Below are 19,746 nucleotides of genomic sequence, written 5' to 3'. Positions count from 1 at the left end.
AGTAGGCCTATTTTTCTCCTTAGCACTTTGATCAATCAGGCAGAGCTATTATATTCTTTAATAGCTGAATAGAAAAGGATGTTTTGGCAAGTGCAGCTTGCCATGCAGCATTAGCCTACTTCAGCCTTAAACGTTCACATGACCACCATCTTGAATTAGGGTAGATGACATCACCACAAACTATGCCCTTGAAATGCCCCTATGTGTCTTTACAACTGTAGCCAATTTGGTTCATACTAGTCCAGGGATTGTGGAGTTGATGGTGGGCGGGGGGGGGGAGCACACGGACACACAGAATGCTGGGTGATCTCATGAGCTTACTTTTCTTATGGAAAGTAGGCTTAAAAAAGGATAGGGAAAAATTATAACATGAAGTGCATCATTACGATAATTAATCTCACTAGGCATACCTGCAAGTCTCCTGGATTCAGTCTACCTGCATGGCCACAAAAGTCTTCATGGGCCATGGATCCACCCTCCAGTAGATAGGTTACCTGAGAAAGAGACAGAGTTTACAATATCAGGCAAATTCAAACTCATCGTTTTTCTGATTCAGGATGGTGGCAGCAACATAGTGAAAGTGGACTGTCCTCCATTGCGAAATTATTCAAGAGAGAGAGAAAAGAGAGTAAGGTTTGCAGTGCAACACATGAGATCAGAGATTAATCTCATGCACACCAAGGCAGCAAATACTAAAGAGAGGAGTCCCAGCTCAGTGCAATGCACATTGCATGCAGAGGGTTCCAGGTTCAGTTCCAGGAATCTTCTGGCAGAGTTGGGAAAGATTCCCATCTAAAACCACTACCAGTCAGTGGAGAAAATGCTAACTTAGATGAACCAATGGTCTGAATTGGTAGTTGGTAGCTTCATAGTCACCTCTGTTTTCTACAATCTCAAACGTGAGTGGCCAACATACAACACAGAGTCTACAAGCACAGAGATGGGTGTGGGGTCACAGCACTTCTGAACAGAAGAAAGGAAGGCCAGCCTGTGGACCCGGCTATTGCATAGGGAAAAGCCTCTGCTTCTGCCTGCTTCTCCAGTTTTTGCACTTCAGCAAAAGGCAAAGCCATTCCCAAGGACAGGAACCTGTATAAATCGGTGTCTGTGGAAATTTTTCCAAGAAGTGGCATAATATAATATAAAAATTTAAATATATTTAAAATAGAAAATATAAATATAGAAGCCTCTGGCTCCATACTAATCCAGCCATGAATCCAGATATTTGGGTAATCTGGTATGTATGACAATGGTCACCTCAGGCAGCAGATTGTAATAGATGGCAAACTGGCTGCCTCCAACCACCTCACTGCACACCCTTGCCAGAATTCTCCTCCTTTCTCCTAAACTTCCTGTTGAAAATGTAAAAGGAGGCACTGAGCAGCAGGAAGTGTTTCCTGTTACTCCAGGGCCAGGCCGAACAGAAAGGAAGAGGGTGAAGGTGGTGCTGGCAGCAGGTAGCACTGGCCCTGAAGTCTACAGTAAGAGTGAAAGAGAGAGCGAGAGGAAGATTGTGTGTGCGTGAACACATGTGCTTGAAGTGGCTGTTTAAAAACCCATTAGATCTGTTTTACTTGTGAGTAGAAGTGTGAATGAGAAAGAGATGCTTAGGGTAGCTGTTTAACTTTTTTCCAAAAAAGATCCCAGAGTGTTTGAAAGGGGAAGAGAAAGTTTGGGAGGCTGATGGTGTAGCCACCTCACCAGCCACCATCTTGGCAGCATGGCCTAAGAGTGCCCCACCTGACTGGAATTGCAAGGAGGTACAGAGGTACATCTTGTCTTTTCCTTAGAAAGAAAAATGGCTTGGTCCAGCCCTGGCTCCCATGCCTCTATAATTTCCTCATTCAGGAGTTTGTATGACAAAAAGAGAAGTGACCAAATGTATCAGTTTGCTGGCCGAGACCAACATTACACAGAAGTTCCAAATTTTTTATATACTGTATGTAACTTTAAAGCAGCCATAGGGCACTCTGGTTTTTCCAAAGTGTCATTAACAGTAGTTTCATTAGGGAGGATTTAGCTCAGGAGAAAATTGCATAGGGTGGTGGTGTTTGGGGTGTGTGTGTTAAACACCTTCTCCCCTGCTACTGCTGTGCTAATCAAAGTGGGGAAACTCTGAACATATTTTTCATGTTAAAAATAGAAAATTGGGAGATCTAATCACAAATCTTCTAATATCACGTTTGTTTTGGACATGCATCAGTTAATTAATCTGCCAGTCTATATGATGGAGGTTCACATGTTGTACCTGTAGGGTGTAATATGCTAAACCTGAAACCACTACCAAGGAAGAAAAATTGAACCCAACTTATGTATAATATAAGGATTTAGAACTACTTTTCAAGAAGAAAAGACACTGAGCTATTCCAGAAGCTTAATCAACCTGACAGCCCATAAAAACAAAATCAAATCACAGTAAGATTAGATAGAAATATTGGATGAACATGGAGAGTTTTTGCTGCCCATAAAACATTTCCTCATAAATAAAAAGTTAAACAGAGCATCAACTAAATTAACAGAAGGGTCTCTCCCAACTCCTAGCCACCCTAAATCTCTACAAATTTGGGGGGGGGCAAATAAATATTTTGTTGACAGGGGTATTGTTGACCTAGCAATGGCCAGGATCCAAACAGCCCATGCATGCACAGAAAGCAGTTTTCCTTTCCAGCTACAACTCTTGTTGAATCCCACTTTGGAGGGTCCACCAACCTTTAGGAACAGCTCTTTTGGGGTGGGAGGTGGGGCAAGCAGATGCAGTGAGAAGGCCAGAAAGGCCCCACTGTGTGTGCGTGCTGCTTTATGCCTCCAAATTGCTCAATATGAGGCACAAAATCTAAGTGAGGTCTCCAGTTGCTACAAGAAGGGAGGAGGGAAAACACCACCACCAAACTACCTATGGGGAGAAGAGTTTAATTGCCTTACTGTCATATATTGACAGTGACTAATCTCACAAATTTTAAAAGCCAAATTCACTTATAGGGATGTGCATCCACTCCCCAAGTGCACCAAGTAATGTTCAAGTTTAGTGGGAACATAATCCATATATGTTTCAGGGGATGGCTTGGCAATGAATATTGTAACTGCTGTATGTCACTACTGGGGCTCCAAGCTGGTCTCAAAGTCAGGTTAACTGGGACCCGGTGGTTAACATCCCTGCCAATGTAACACTCAACCCAGTTAAGGTGGGAAGAGTTAAATTGATCTGGATAGGAGAGGAAGCATTCAATTTCACAGCCTACTCCTGATCTCTTGCAGTGGTTAGATGATGCCCTTCCATCATATATGCACTGTCTCTACAGAACAATACATGGACCCCAGGTGTATAATGAGTGTGATGTGAACCTGATTGGCAGGATCAATTGTATATTATAAAGCAATATTATGACTAAATGGCAACCATTGTACAAGTTGCATTTCCTTGTTGGAAGACGCAGGTGGACACTGTTGCGGCATCTGAGAACCCTTCATACAACTACGATAATATAATCATAGAGTTGGAGGGGGCTCTGCAAGCCATCCAGTCCAACGTCATACTTAGTGCAGACACTCCAGAGCTAGAGCATCCCAGCAAATGACTATCCAGCTTGTGCTTGAAGGTTTCCAGCAAGGGAGAGCCCACAGCCCCGCTAGGTAACAGGCTCCATTGCTAAACTGCTGTTGATTGATTGATTGATTGGTTGACTGATTAAGTGCCGTCAAGTCGGTGCCGACTCTTAGAGACCACATAGATAGATTCTCTCTAGGATGATCTGTCTTCAACTTGGCCTTTAAGGTCTCTCAGTGGTGCATTCATTGCTGTCGTAATCAAGTCCATCCACCTTGCTTCTCTTTCCTACAACTTTTCACAGCATTATGGACTTCTCAAGGGAGCTGGGTCTTTGCATACTGTGTCCAAAGTATGATAGTTTGAGCCTGGTCATTTGTGCCTTGAGTGAAAATTCTAGATTGATCTGTTCTATGATCAATTTGTTCAACACCACTGAACTGCTGTTACCATTAAAAAATTTATCCTCGTGTTTTGCCCAAGTTTACCCTCCTTCAGTTAAAGCCCATTGGATCTAGTCCTGCGCTCAGAGGTTGCAGAGAACAAGTCTTTGCCATCTTCTATGCGACAGCCCTATAGTTATTTGAAGATGGAGATCATGATCCCCACCCCCCCGCCCCACGTCTTCTCTTCTCCAGACTAAGCAGAACCAGCTCCTTCAACCTTGTTTTCCAGACCCTTTAGATGCCCTCCTCTGACAAACTGTAGATAATTCGTTTACATGCTCCTAAAAGTGCTGTTCCCAGAACTGGACTTCATACATCAGATGAAGCCTGACTAGTGCAGAATAAAGTATCTTCAGTCTTGTAGTACCTCACTCATATCCTAGGATTTCTCAAAGATCATGGACAGGGGTTCAGCGAGTACACTAGCAATCTCTTTTAGTGCCCTAAGATCAATGGTGTCTCAATGAGAATATGATGGATATTTATATGCCACTTTTCAACAGGAGTTTCCAAAGCGGTTTACATAGATATCAATAAATAAATTTAAATGGCTCCTTGTCCCCAAAAAGCTCACAATCTTAAAAAGAAACATAAGTTCACTGACAGGATGAGCAGCGCTAATGGGGATGTAGGGTGTTGCAGCACTGCTGCTGTGGACACAGAAGCAGCCGTGACTCTGGGAAGCAGGGCTGTAGAAATCCACTCGTCTACCAGGCAGCGACTAGTGAAAAATGATGCCTGACAAGTGAAAAAAAGTCCCGATGAGTCATGTACCAATACAGTTTGATGAGTGAAATATTTTGTCTAGCTGATAAACTGAGCCAACATTTCTTCACCCCTGCTGGGGAGGATGCTGGTTGCACGCCCAGTGTTACTGTAGTTTCTCCCGTTGTGGCAAATGGAAGAAGCTATGAAATGCTGCTAGTGTTCCCTGGCCCCTGGGGAATGGAGCCTCTCCACTCTCCCATCCCCTTGAGCACCGCTTACCATGTCAGTCAATGGAACTTAATTTTGTTATCTCAACTAACTACTTAGCCAAAAGGCAAACTCTTATTTTTATCCTTTCTTTATTTAAACTAGGCATGGCAGAATTGTATTTTATTCTGTATGCCAAAAATAACAGAGAAGTAATTTTGACAGAAGGAAGGGAGTGCCACATTAAGAGAATTCAATCATCACTGAAACAATGAACTGTGCGGTGGGGCAGGGAGGGGGGAGAGGAAAAGAAGAACAGAAAGGTCCTGCACAGTTAGGCTGCCCTATGCATTTCTATGGGGTCTAAGCAATTTAATTGTGTGCATGGCATTAACATTTTAATAAAATAAGGATGGAATCCTATGCAAACTTTGAGAGTAAGCACCATTGAATCCAATGGGACTTACTGTTGATAAACATGCATAGAATGTAAATATAGAACAATGAACTGAAATCTTGCTTCATTACCCATTGAAAACAAATTATAGATTTAATATAACATTAATCCCCTTTAAACAACAGATCAGGAAAGTGCATTTCACACCCAGGTACTCTTCCTAAAACCCATTTTGCCCTGTGCTTATTAATGCTTGCCTCAATTGCTGCTGAACAGTGCCACCTACTGGCACATGAAGGGAATATCCCAGAATGTCCAGGAGTAGCCTTATTGGGATTTATATTAGGGGTGTGCAATTCAGATTTTCTGTGTTTCGATTTGTATCCAAATCGAAACAGCCCTGATTCGATTTGGATCCGAATCTAACCCATCCAAATCACACCAGATTCAATTTGGATCTGAATCGCGGCTGATTCGATTTGAATCGATTCTGGTTTCAGATCTGTTCTATTAATTTCCCCAGGTTCCCAGCTTCTCATTTTTTTAAAAAAGCTAAGCTCCAGACCTTATAGAAGTGGAGTTATGGAGAAAAATGTGTGGTCACTATTTTTCCGGTGTTCAGATTCTTTGGTGTATAATAACTTTCACTCAATGAATCCTTATGAGGATTCATTACACACCTTCATTTCTTCTATTCATTTTGACTGTCTTTTCAACAGCACCAACTATCAACTGCCATGTGCCAACTACACCCCACTACCACCCGCAAGGCAGTGGGGTACTCTCGGTTTAAGTTAAGTGCTAATGGGTAGAGGCTACCACCCAAATTGCAGAGGAATTGGGCAAAGGGCTGATTTTTGGTGAATTGTTGAAGGTTTAGTGTCTTTGGGGCAGATTTGGGGCATAAAGCAAGATCTGAGGTGGAAGAGTGCAGTGGTATGGTAGTGCCTAATGGGTGGAGGCTACCACCCAAATTGCAGAGGGATTGGGCAACGGGCTGATTTTTGGTGAATTGTTGAAGTTCACACATCTTTAAGGTTTTTCCCCATAAGGTATAATGGAGGTTTCAGCAACCCCACAAGTGCACTTGGGGGGCACTGGGGTGGCCCAGAGCGAGTGGTGGTGTAGTGCACATAGGGTGCCAGCCACTCCCATGGGTTGCTAACCCATGGGGTACAGGGTTCTGTTATTTCTGAGGTGGTCTGAGTGTAGACTCTATGGTAGCAAATGAAAGTGGATTCATGGTTTGTATTGAAAATCTCATTTGCTAACAGAGAATCTATGCTCAGAACACCTCAGAAACAATAGAACCCTGAACCCCATGGGTTAGAAACCCACGGGGGTGGCTGGAAACCTCTGTTCACTACACCACCACTCACTCTGGGCCACCCCAGCGCCCCCCAACAAGTACACTTATGGGGCTGCTGAAACGTACATGATTCCCTATGGAGAAAAACTTTAAAGATGCGTAAACTTTAACAAATCACCAAAAATCGGCCCTCTGCCCAAATCCTTTGAAAAAATTCTGGTAGCTTCCTTGTCCCCCTTGGGCACTACCACCAACCCCACACCACTCTAGGCCACCCCTTCCCCCCCCCCGACATGAAGCGATACACCTATCTTATGGGGGGGAACCTTAAAGTTGCGTAAACTTCAACAATTCACCAAAAATCAGCCCGTTGCCCAATCCCTCTGCAATTTGAGTGGTAGCCTCTACCCACTAGGCACTTAACTTAAACTAAGTAGTACCCCACTGCCTTGCGGGTGGTAGTGGGGTGTAGTTGGCACATGGCAGTTGACAGTTGGCGCTGTTGAAAAGACAGTCAAAACGAATAGAAGAAATGAAGGTGTGTAATGAATCCTCATAAGGATTCATTGAGTGAAAGTTATTATACACCAAGGAATCTGAACACCTGAAAAATAGTGACCACACATTTTTCTCCATAACTCCACTTCTATAAGGGCTGGAGCTTAGCTTTTTTTTTAAATGAAAGCTGGGAATCTGGGGAAATTAATAGTACAGATCTGAAGCCCAAATCAATTCAAATCAAATCAGGCGTGATTCGATTTGTACCCGAATGTAGCCAATGGACCACAGGAGCGCTTTGTTTTGTCTTCGGATCACCTGAATCAGCTAGATTCGGGTACAAATCGATTTGTATCCAAATCAATTTGCACATCTCTAATTTATATATACATTGTCTTTGTTCTTGATGTATTGCATGTATATCTGTGTATAGGCTTGAATTATAGATTTGGGTGTCATCAGCATACTGATAACACCCTGCACTAAATCTCCTAATGACCTCACCCAGAGGTTTCATGTAAATGTTAAAAAACATTTGTTACAGAATGGAGCCCTGAGGGACTCCATATAATAGCTCCCGTTTTGTAGAGGAACTGTCACTAAGCTCCACCATCTGGAATCTGCCTGAGAGACAGGAGCGGAACCTCTACAAAGCAGTGCCTTCTATCCCTAACTCCCCCAGTTGATCCAGAAGGCTACCATGGTTGATGGTATCGAACGCCGCTGAGAGATCGAAAAGAACCAGCAGAGTCACACTCCTCCCATCGATGCCCTGGTAAAGGTCATCCATCAGGCCGACCAAGGCAGACTTAACCCCTTTGCCCGCTCTAAAGTCAGTTTGAAATGGGTCTAGAAGATAATCGGTTTCTTCCAAAACTGCCTGGAGCTGGTTAGCCACCACTCTCTCAATCACCTTGCCCAACCATGGGAGATTGGAGACTAGCCTATAACTATCCATCACTGAGGGATCTAGGGAAGGCTTCTTAAGAAGTGATCTAATCATTGCCGCCTTCAAACAAGGAGGCACTCTATCCTCCGTCAGCGATGAGTTAATGATATTTGGTAATAGTTAAGTAATAAAACTTAGTAACTTTGTTCAATAAACTTAACAAGCCTCAGTTTCCACTCTGTTACACTCAGCCCACTTATGCATGTCTGAATTTATGAGAAAATGTTTGAAACATTATTTTCAGCAAAACAAAAAACCCTGCAGTGGGCTGGATGAAGAAGAGCAACAATTGTGTTTACAATGAAACTCTGGGCTCATTTAGGATAACCAAGGATACCTCCTTGGTCCATATGTTTAGGAACATGACAAGTGTGTGTGCCCATTGTGATGTTTTTAGTAACATACCTTTCCATTGTGTTACCATCCCCCAGTATGTAGGGAGAGAGGTTTTCATCCAAATGGCTGCTCTACATGCTCTCCAAATACTAGTTGTAACCCCTGCTAACTTGGCAAAGAGGCACCTTTTAACGTGGTGATTCTCTTTATTTAGCAGGGGGAGAGTAACTGGCCCTATCCATCCCCAGCACAACATCCCTCCAGTGACTGTTGCTGGTGTCTATCTTATGTTTCTTTTAGATGGTGAGCCTTTTGGGGACAGGAATCCATCTTATTCATTTATTATTTCTCTGTGTAAACTGCCCTGAGCCATTTTTGGAAGGGTGGTATAGAAATCGAATTATTATTATTATTATTATTATTATTAATAGTTATAATTAGTACTATATTAGATGTATAGAAACCACCTAATGGCGCAGCAGGGAAATGACTTGACTAGCAAGCCAGAGGTTCCCGGTTCCCCGCTAGTATGTTTCCCAGACTATGGGAAACACCTATATTGGGCAGCAGTGATACAGGAAGATGCTGAAAGGCATCATCTCACACTGTGTGGAGGAGGCAATGGAAAACTCCTCCTGTATTCTACCAAAGACAACCACAGGGCTCTGTGGGCGCCAGGAGTCGACACCGACTCAACAGCACACTTTACCGAGACATATTGAACTGCCATTTGGATGAACGGTCCTCTCACACAATAAAGGGATGCACAGGGACATCATGGAAGAGATAATGGCAGGCATGCGGTTCGCATGGGCTGGACAGGTATCATCTGAACCAGCCAGATCAAGGATCTGGCTTTGGATTTGCCAGAGAACATGAATGGGAGGGGGTGGGGGACAACTATCAGGGAAATCAACCCACTGCTCTTGAACTCTTTGTAACGTTCAAATAATACACTACAGAGATGATAATTTTTCTTGTAGAGAAATACAGAAACTTCACTTCTGAAATTAAATCAAAACTAATCTGTTTAAAGCAAGTCAGACGTGCTGTGAATCAGAGACAGCACTGGTCACTCTGGTAGATGACCTTCTTCGGGACCTTGACGAGGGTAGTGTCCCTCTCTTGGTCCTTTTAGATCTCTCAGCAGCTTTTGACACTATCGATCATGCTACCCTTCTTGACCGCCTGCGTGGGTTGGGAATCAGGGGCACTGTCTTACAGTGGTTCTGTTCTTACCTTAGCGGGCGTGTCCAGTCGGTATGCATTGAGGACAGGTGCTCTGACCCATGGCTACTCCTTTATGGCCCTAATTGAGATGAGACAGCTATCCAAACAAGGTGCTGCTCATGCCAATTGGCTACTGAGTACACTGCCTCAGAAGTATGCATATCCCTCTTCCTCAGTCTGTCTCTCTCCTGAGAGTCCATAGCCAGGGATTGAACCTGGGATTCCCTTCTGCTGAGCTTCTGCTCTTCCACGGAGCCACAACAGGCCCCTTCAGTTCTTGCCCCTGTCCTTTTTAACATCTATAAGAAGCCACTGGGTCAGGTCATTTGCCAGTTTGGGGTGAGATTTCATCAATATGCTGATGATACTCAGCTGTATATTGCCACCCCATACCATTCTGGGGATGCTGTTTCTGTGCTTACTCGATGCCTGGAAGCTGTTAAGGTCTGGAAGACTCAAAACAAGCTCAAACTGAGTCCCACTAAGACTGAACTACTTTTACTCAGCCCTTGTACCTGCCAACAGTTGGATGTGAACCTTTTCTTAGATGGGGTGGCGCTGCCCCCAAAGGAGCTTGTTCATGATTTGGGGGTCCTTTTGGACTCGCGCCTCCTGCTTGAACAGCAGGTGGAGGCTGTGGCCAGAAGTGCTTTTGCCCAGCTTCATCTGGTTCGCCAATTACACCCTTACCTTGATCGGCAGGCATTAATGACAGTGACCCATGCCCTTGTTATCTCCCGCTTCAATTATTGTAACACTCTCTATCTAGAGTTACCTTTGAAGATGATCGGGAAGCTACAACGGGTCCAGAATACAGCAGCTCGCCTACTCATGGGTGCCAGAAAATATGACCGGGTAACACCTCTGCTGCAGTCGTTGCACTGGTTGCTCATTCGCTTCTGAGTTCAATTTAAGGTCCTGGTTCTGACCTTCAAAACCTTGTGGGGCTTGGTGCCTGTCTACCTACAGACCCGCCTCTCCCACCCAGTTACCTCCTGTCCGGTTAGATCATCTCAGATGGCCCTTTTGTCGGTCCCTGATTTCCGAGAGGTTTGGGGCTCTAGGACCTGCGAAAGGGCCTTTTTGGTTGCTGCCCCACTTCTTTGGAACTCTCTTCCCCTTCATATTCATCTAGCCCTTTCCCTACTGACCTTCAAATCTCTATTGAAGACTTTTCTTTTTCACCAGGCTTTTGCCCTGTAGTTTACATCATTTGTGTTTTGTTAGTTACTTAAGTTTTTAATTTAGAATGTAATTTTTAATGTTGCCTTGTTTGCATGTTTTTGTGCACCACACAGAGTCTTTGGAGTGGGTGGTCTATTAAACACTTCTAATAAATAAATAAATCTAAAATAGACAATTGCCATTCTTTTCACTATTTCTCCCTCACCCATAAAAACTCTCCAGCTAGCAGTCCATTCCTATGCTTTTGTTCACCATCGGACTCTCTGAATGTACAATTGATGCTGCCTTTGCTTTATGAGCCTCATTTGTTATCCTCCCCATTGCACTGAAACTGTTCTCACTAATGTTTCTAATGGTCAGTGGGGGCTGGCAAAGTGATTCAGTAGGCAAAACCACCACAGAGACAGAGCATGGTGCTGCCTACAGCAACCCCTGCTTCCTCCTGGCGTCAGAAGATAAGAGTGGGAATTCCCTCCCCACCCTCTATTGCTGCGTAGTGGCTAGCAATACAGCAAACTGCCTCACCTACTGCTACTGGTTTTTCCTTCTTCTGGTCAAATCTTCTAGTCTCTTCAGTCCTAATTCCAACAATGCACAGACAGTGTTTGTATGAAGAAAAATATTCAAAGGTGCTGCATCATGGTGAGCATGTGTTAGCTTGTCTCCCTCCCTCCTCCTGTTTTCCAGCCCACACTAAACCTTGGGAAGAAAATGTGGCAAATATGGCCTAATTACTGCAGCAATATCCCAACTATAGAATGCACTCCCTGGGGCAGCCTCACTGACAATATTTTAAAAGGCCATTGAGATTCTCCTCTTCTATGAGGCCTTTAACTGAACCTTGTATAACAACTGCAAGTTTCAAATGGTGCTATTATTTTGACTCCTATTATCTTAAGCCTCTATTTTATTAATGTTTGGTACATTTCTAATTATGTTTTAAGCCACATCTTACTATCATTTTTGTATGCCGGATGGTGTGAGGTCTTTTTGCTTTAAAAGGTGGGTTCCAAGTACAACAGTGACAGACAGACGCCAAAGTAGGAAGCCAGTGACTGGTCTGTTCTACTTCAGACTGTACTACTGGTGGCAGTGGCTCACATGACTAAACCATGATTCCATACAATACAAGGATGCCTGAAACAGCACTGGATGGTTCAAAGGCCAGAACCACAACACAAGAGGACCCAAGATACACCTTGCATTTTATATATGTAAGAAATGAATCTGGACATGAAAGGGCCTGTATGTGACGGATGGTTTGGGAATAGGGGTGTGCACGGTCCGGAGTCCCCCCCGGTCCAGCACGGGGGGACTGTTACTTTAAGCGGGGGGGGGGTAGTACTTACCCTCCCACAACAGCTCTTCCCCCCTCCGGCTCTGGTCCTTTGAAAAATCTTCTTGGGGCGGCAGAGTTCCTCCCTGCCGCCCTGCCCCGTCGTTGTTCCTTAAGGGTTAAAGAGACCAGCACTAGCGGCGCGCATGCGCCCTGCGCGGCGTGCACGCTCGTCTGACGCTGACGCGCGTATGTGGCGTGCACAGCAGCGTCAGAGACGAGCACGCGCGCTGCGCAGGGCGAATGCGCGCCACTAGCGCTAGTCTCTTTAACCCTTAAGGAACAACGACGGGGCAGGGGCGGCAGGGAGGAACTCTGCCACCCCAAGAAGATTTTTCAAAGGACCAGTGCCGGAGGGGGGAAGAGTGGCGGGGGGGGGAAGTACTACCACCCCCCGCTTAAAGTAACAGTCCCCCGCCCATCTGAACCACCGGACTTCCGAACCGGTCCGGAGGGCTTTTCCATTGCGCCGGACCAAAACCATGCACACTACTATTTGGGAATGGTCTGTAGACGTAATGGAATGCTAAAGACATGGCTGCTGCTTCCACCAATTTCTTCAGGCATCAGGTGATACCCACAGAATCAGCAGGCAGAAGGAAGAACTCAGCAAATTCCAAGGATTTATTGTTCTGTAGCCATTTGATCAAGGAACTGATAATTAAACTTCACTTTCTGTAGGTGTGGAGTTAAAAACAATTTCAACTTAAAAAAAAAAAGAAACTATGCATACATCAGACTCCACCCTAGACCTAAGAGAGGAGCATAAGGGCACCTTCTCTTCATGCTTTCAGCAGGAACTTTTTAAAACATCTATTCTATATGCGCGAGAGTGGCCTGTTGTCTTACGGTAAAACTGTGTATGCAAACTATCCCTTAGTATTCATTACTTACAGTTTCAAAACCTCGGTGAGGATGATCAGGAAAACCGGCTGGTTTGCCTCCTTTGAACTCATCAAGTAGCAGAAATGGATCTAGATTTTTTAACTGAAAATTGAAATGCACACACTTTTTAAAAATATGTCATTTACTGAATGGAAGCAATATACAACTGTTAACATGGAACATCAATTAGCAATGTGAATATATCCTCAAGTTATGCTCAGTCAATACAGTTAAATCAATACTAAATTGATTTAAATTCCTTCTGCCCCATAAAGATTCACTAGCATAATGGATTTTGTTGAAACCACTGCTATATTTTTATAGTGAACTCATCAGAAGGTAAAATAATGGGCAAAGTTTGGGGCATGACAGGAGAGCAACAAGACTTAGAATCCTATGCTTGCTGAGGGGCCAAATTGCTCCCTATTCTGGTAACATTCTGCCTGCAAAGATGTGGCATAAGTTAAAACAGTCTCCTTGGAGTTAATGCATATCACAAGATGACTGCCCTAAACACTCAGACCCCAACCAGGGAACACACTTCTCAAACATCAAGGCAGGTAGCACTAGGTTGCCTTAACCTCCTCAGACATGAGGACAGAGCTTCAAGCATGCAAACGGCAACCATGTAAGTGGTGAAAGGCACTTTGTACAAACAACAGCCAGCCAAGGCCAAGCAGTGACCAATGAGAACCCAACTTTTTGTTCTGTGCCTTTCCAGGTGCAGTCATAACCCTGCATGGACATAATCATCATCATCATCATCATCATAATTCGATTTTATACCGCCCTTCCAAAAATGGCTCAGGGCGGTTTACAAAGAGAAATAACAAGCAAATAAGATGAGATAAGATACAGTGATGGGGGAACTACATTTGTTATTCTTCTGTCTTATGTATTCTTGGTAGTACAGGGAATTAAAAAAATGTGGCTACCTCAGTTCTCAGTGTGTTTTTAAAGCTCACTACCAGTGACAGTTAATCAAAAAGCATTGGTGTTTCAGCTTGACTATTCTAATAATCCCTCAGATAGGGATACGCCCCACCCTGCTTGTCGCTCACCTCAACTGCCTTCAAGACCATTCAAAGAAGAAGAGAAGGAGTTTGTCATAATTAGGTGCCTGCAATTCTGCATCTCCTCCATAGTCTAGAAAGGGGGCAGGTTCCAGAACCCCCACTCCGTCCTCCTGACTGTCTTTCCAGGTTACTCTTGGTATGATAAACAATGCAGTGTGTTGAAGCAGGCAAAAGATAACAGAGTCTGGGGCAATAAGCAACCAAGGAACAGAGGGAAGCATGCCAGAATAATACTAATGATGATGATGATGATGATGATGATGATGATGATGATGATGGCTAAAGAAAATGAAAGGTGTCCTCGGCCCTAATTGAGATGAGACAGCTATCCAAACAAGGTGCTGCTCATGCCAACTGGCTACTGAGTACACTGCTTCAGAAGTGTGCATATCCCTCTTCCTCAGTCAGTCGCTGTTCTGAGAGTCCATAGCCAGGGATTGAAGCTGGGATTTCCCTTCCACTGAGCTTCTGCTCTTCCACGCAGTCACAGCAGTAGTACCCAATTCTATGGGTAGGATTGTTTGATCTAAGAGGGCATGTCACATATCAACCCCTTTGGTGACTTACAAAGGCCCCCTGATAAGTTTCCCTTGGGAATGTTCCTGTGGTTAGGATGCTGCTCTAATGGTGGCCCAGGACATTATACTCCCTGAAGCAAAGTGTCCATTACTGCCTCCCACCCCATCCCCTCCCTCACCTCTCTTTCTTTTTATTAATATCACACATACCCCATGCAAACGCTTCCTTTCTTCTTCTCCTTCCTTGAGTTATCAATTGCTATTATAACTCTGTTTTCTACTGCTGTTATTGTGTTGTTGTTACACTGTGAGAGCATACTTAAAGCAGTGAAAGCTGGCCTAGGGTAGCCGTGGTCATCCCAGGGAGGACCATAGCATTGCCTTGCTCATATCCTGTCTGGAAAGATTAATCCTTCAATTTCTGCTTTTAAAATCCTACAGACATATATAAGTCTTCACAGACTAAAGCTAAAGAAAAGAAAAGAAGAAGAATACTGTTGTGCTAAACACAAATGCCTCATATGGGTTAATATTAGAATCATAGCTTGTACATTTTATTTCAGCCATCCCCAAACAAACATTCAAATAACTGGCTGGCTGTAAAGTTTTGTTACATGCATTTCAGTTGTGGTTGGCTTTCCCTTCTCCCTCTGTCTCTTCTACCACTACTCATCACTCCACTGCAAATTAATGCACGTTTGGCATACAAAAGATCTCCCAGGTTCAGCATCCAGCAATTCAGTAAATTATCTCAGTTTGCACAACAGAAAATCCTTCACCTAGCTGAGTAGACAACACTGGACTAAATGGACCAATAGCCCAACTCCATATCAGACAGTTTAACATACTCTGCTCCTATTGACCAGTAAAGAAATTGGGAACGGCAGCTTTATGGTATTGTGCTGTTCTGAAATAGAGGATATCCTGTCATAAAGGGCATCTGGCAAATCCACTTTATTTCTTTAAAGTTTCCAATGGAGATTACAGTATCCAGGGTAGGATGTGCTTTACACTTATGGTCAAACATTCTCTCATGAGCTGCCTTACCTCAGGTCTGCCAATACTCCTGCGAACACGAGCTCCAACTCCCTCTGACTGCTCTTGGCTGTGCACAATCTTGATAACTTTCCTCGATGCAGCCATCCTTCCTTGGAAATGGAGATGCAAGTCCTAAAGAGCTCGATTTTCTGCCAAGAAGCAGCACACACGCATTTCAAACAATGTATGCCACAACTTAGTACCTGAAAAGCAAATGAACAGAAAGCCGCCACACATCGCTCCACAAGCACAAAACAACAGCCAAGACAGCAGAGGAATTTAAATTAACATCCAAACTAGCAAATGACAAAATTTACATTTGCCAATATGTCAATAAAAAGCTTGGTTTGTTTTCAGATGTAAGCTTGATCTTTCCCATCCTCGAAAGGAGGGGAGAGAGAGAAACCCTCTAAAGTGACAGCCATTGTTGTACCCAGTACTTTCTGCACCCCAATATCATCACCCCTTCACTACCTGAAGGAAACCTGGAAAGGGACACACCGCGGCGGCACAAGGCGACTCTCTCAAGTCTTAGGAAAGGAGCAACTTCAGGATGACTCAGCAAAATCTTGCCCAGTCTTATATCAAATCAACTGTTAAAAAAACACAACAGGGCGGGGAACAGGAGTCACGCCCGCTAAGGGCAGCTTGGGGACACGGCATTTAAAAGTGCAATTTTAATTTTCACTTTCTGAGCACACTTTAGGAAGTCAATCCGACAACACTTTTAGGATCAGAAAGTGAAAGTTGCACCTTTAAATGCCGTGTCCGCAAGCTGTCCTTCTTAGCGGCAGCTTGACTCAATCGTGTTAAATTTAATGGAGTGCGTGTAACTGTGTGTTTCGCATCCTTCGTAGCAAACAGAAAAAACCCTTAACCTGCAATTTGCGACATTCAGGTCGGATCTACTGAATCCCGTCCATCAGAGGGAACCACATGAAAACGAGCGTTTCAGTCTCCCTATCCACACAAGCAGCGTGGGAGGGACCAGCAAGAGTAGCTCCCCTATTTGCTCCGACTCAGGAAAAAAGAGACAGACTGATTCTAGGAGGCGGGACCTCCGGCTGTCCCTGTAAAGTAAACAAGGAAAGGCGAGGCTGCAGGCGGGACTCCAGTCCGGTTATGAATAACATCGTGTTTCTTTAATGCTGCCATTGCCTCCTCTTATTTGCCTGTTCACTATGGAAAATATTCCCTGTCTTCCTTCCGCAGTTGGCTTACATTAGAGTAACATGTACAAGAAAGATCTTGGCTTACGATTAGAACTGGTTTATACGACACGTACTGTACCAGCCCTAGGATTGTATATGTCAAACAAGAATGGTTTCATCTTGAGGAATGTTTCTGGAGCCAAATGGATGAAGCGGGACAAACAGATCTCTTGATTAAAAGTAACCCTGAGTCCAGTTTGCACATTCTTTTAGCCAACTTGCCACACAGACTGAGGCTGTCATATAGCTGCTGACTGATGCTGTTGGGATTGGGTTTGGGCATTTGGGGCTGATGGAAACATCTGCAGTCAGTGCTCAATCCATTCAGATTTCTGCACATGCTGCTCAGCAGTTTTACAACTATCTCAATCCATGGGCTAAGGTGGATTTTGAAGACTCCTCTGAAGATCATACCTTTCTAACGGCTGGCCATGAACTTGGATGGCTTTAAAATAGGCTTAGACAAATTCATGGAGGCCACCAGGTCTTATCAATAGCTACTCATCCTGGTGGCTATAGGATACCTCCAGGCTCCGAGGTGGGATGTCTCTGCATACCAACTGCAGGGGAGCAAAAGCAGGAGAGAGGGCAGGCCCTCAGCTCTTGCCTGTGGGCTTCCCAGAGGCATTTGGTGGGCCACTGTGGGAAACAGGATGCTGGACTAGATAGGCCTTGCGCCTGACCCAGCTGTGCTGTTCCTGTGCTTAAGGGGCTGTAATGTAGCACAAGCAACTGATTAGATCAAAACGTGTGTGGAATTTAGTGCTCTTTATTTGTACAGCACATACTTTTTAAGCTACCCAAAAGATGGCTGCAGTCTCCTATGAGAGTATCTACCATACCTGATCAACACAACAGTCATCACTTGAAATTTGAGAACTGAACTTGCTGCATAAAATGTATTCTCATTTTTATCTGCATGCAGAAAATAACACTTTGAAGTAATATTTCCTGAAACACCCTTCCCCCAAATATATATATATTGTGTGTGTGTGTGTGTGTGTGTGTGTGTGTGTGTGAATGGTAGTATTTTTTCAGTCTGGTTTATAGTCATTTTTCTTGCTTTGGCACTGCTTTTCTTATAGTTACTGCAACTTTCTCGTATTTATGGATTGGTCATGTAGATGATACCAGCTTGTAGTATACAGAATGACATCACAATGCTATGTAACCTATCAGATTTGGCTACATGACATTGGGCCGGTTCAGAAGATGCATTCAAGCCGGCCTGTGCATGAGCACATCCCACTTTCCCTCTGGGCATGCCTTTCCCATTCACCTAACAACACATAGTATCTGATCACTGATCGTAAATAAAGTTCTTCTTCTAATCATGTATGGGGGTGGGTCTTCTAAATTGCCCCAGGATCTAAATGCTACATTAATGTGTAGTAGGAGGTGGAATGGCACAGGCCCCACGTGCGGTAGACTAGCTGGCTCATATATATTGTCTGAACTGGCTGTCACTGAGAGTAAATGAACCTCTGTAGCTCCATGCATTGAATAAACCTGTGGAATGGGAGAAGGGTTGTGCTTTCTGGGCCCATCTAGAGTTGCCATGTCCCCTGGAATTCCGGGTTTCACCCAGATTTCAAGCATCTCACCTAGATTGCTTAGCCCACCTGGATTCGCCTGGATTTCAGCTTTCATTTAAAATAATAATAATTTTAAAAGCTAAGCTCTAGCCCTTGTAGAACCGGAGTTATGGAGCCAAATGTTCAGTTACTATTCTTCTCAACCACTGGACTTGGATTAAGAGAGGAAGAGCACAGGATGCTTGCTGGGAGGGTTTCACTTTCACAAGTACAGTAATCCTGAGGAATGTTGCCTGAATTTTATCAGCAGGGGATCTCTTTCTTGCAGTACCAGGCTGTGTACTGTAATGTTTAAGGACTTCCTTGGCTTTATGTTCAATGCATGCCTACTTAGAAGTAAGCACCCTTGGTTCCAATCAGATCTTCTCTCAAATAAGTGTATGCAGAAATGCAGCCTTAATTAAAACTGTGCTTTTGTTGTTGTTCTATTGCTGCTGCTAATATGTCAAGGAAAATGGTCAGGGAAAGAGATCTTCCCCAGCTATTGTTGGTAGATATCCAGAGCAAATACAAATCAACTGGAATGTGCAGCTGCTAATTTACATATGCAAAATTATTTTCAGGCCAATCTACATAATATGCAAATTAGGCACCCAGCTTTGGAAAGCGAGAATATGGCAACTCTAGCCCCGTCCCCAGGCTCTGAGTATTGGATTCAGCAGTGCTTTTTGGACCGGAGTTCAGAGATGATTCCAGTCACCAGCACAGGGCGGGGGCTCCAAATGCCCTGGGGGACCTCCCTACAGCCCTCCGCCATGCCCACCCCAGTTACACCACACCTCTCTCTTTTTGTGTGTGTATGCCACCATGAACGTTTGTGCAGAACAGCCAGGGGTCCTCTGTAGAGGCGGCAGCTAAGCCAATGGCCCTAGCCTGGCTCTGACCGGAGACCTGAGCAGGCCAGCTGCTTCTGCATGCCTGCCTAATGTGGATTGCAAGTGTCACAAGCCTGTGACATCACAGGCTTACAATGCTTGAGACTCCTGCTCAGGTCTCTGGACAGGCCCAGGCCAGAACCACTGGCTTAGACACCACTGCCACGGAGGCCCACTCGGTTGAGGCTCTCAGTCTCAGCCCTCATCCCCCAGCCGTCCTGCGTGAACGATCATGGTGGCACACACAGAAAGAAGAGGGTGTGGTGCAGCAGGGAGCTCCCCCCCCATATTTGGAGCCTTTGGGGACAGGAGAGCGGAGGGTGCACCACACGAAGTGCAGAGCAGTGGGTCCCTGCCTTCAGATTATTATCTTTAAAATAAAATAAAAAGTTTTCAGCTTTCC

General features: G+C 44.4%; 1 protein-coding gene across 6 annotated transcripts in view; it reads right to left on the bottom strand.

The window, feature by feature from the left end:
* PIR (pirin) overlaps nt 1-16,675 on the bottom strand; it is a 56,423-nt gene extending 39,748 nt beyond the window's left edge. The window contains exons 1-4 of one of the 6 annotated variants that reach the window (XM_053307954.1): nt 16,541-16,675; nt 15,672-15,811; nt 13,040-13,132; nt 411-494 (exon numbers count right to left, since the gene is read on the bottom strand). In XM_053307954.1, the coding sequence (XP_053163929.1) occupies nt 411-494; nt 13,040-13,132; nt 15,672-15,767 (273 nt within the window). In that variant the 5' untranslated portion in view covers nt 15,768-15,811; nt 16,541-16,675. The other 5 variants (XM_053307953.1, XM_053307951.1, XM_053307950.1 and 2 more) reach the window with 5 other exon arrangements.
* Between the last annotated feature and the right edge of the window lie 3,071 nt (nt 16,676-19,746).

Source organism: Hemicordylus capensis, chromosome 3 (assembly GCF_027244095.1).
Source record: "Hemicordylus capensis ecotype Gifberg chromosome 3, rHemCap1.1.pri, whole genome shotgun sequence".
NCBI lineage: Eukaryota > Metazoa > Chordata > Lepidosauria > Squamata > Cordylidae > Hemicordylus > Hemicordylus capensis.
Note: the sequence above shows the minus strand (reverse complement) of the source record. Positions and strands in the feature narration are given on the sequence as shown.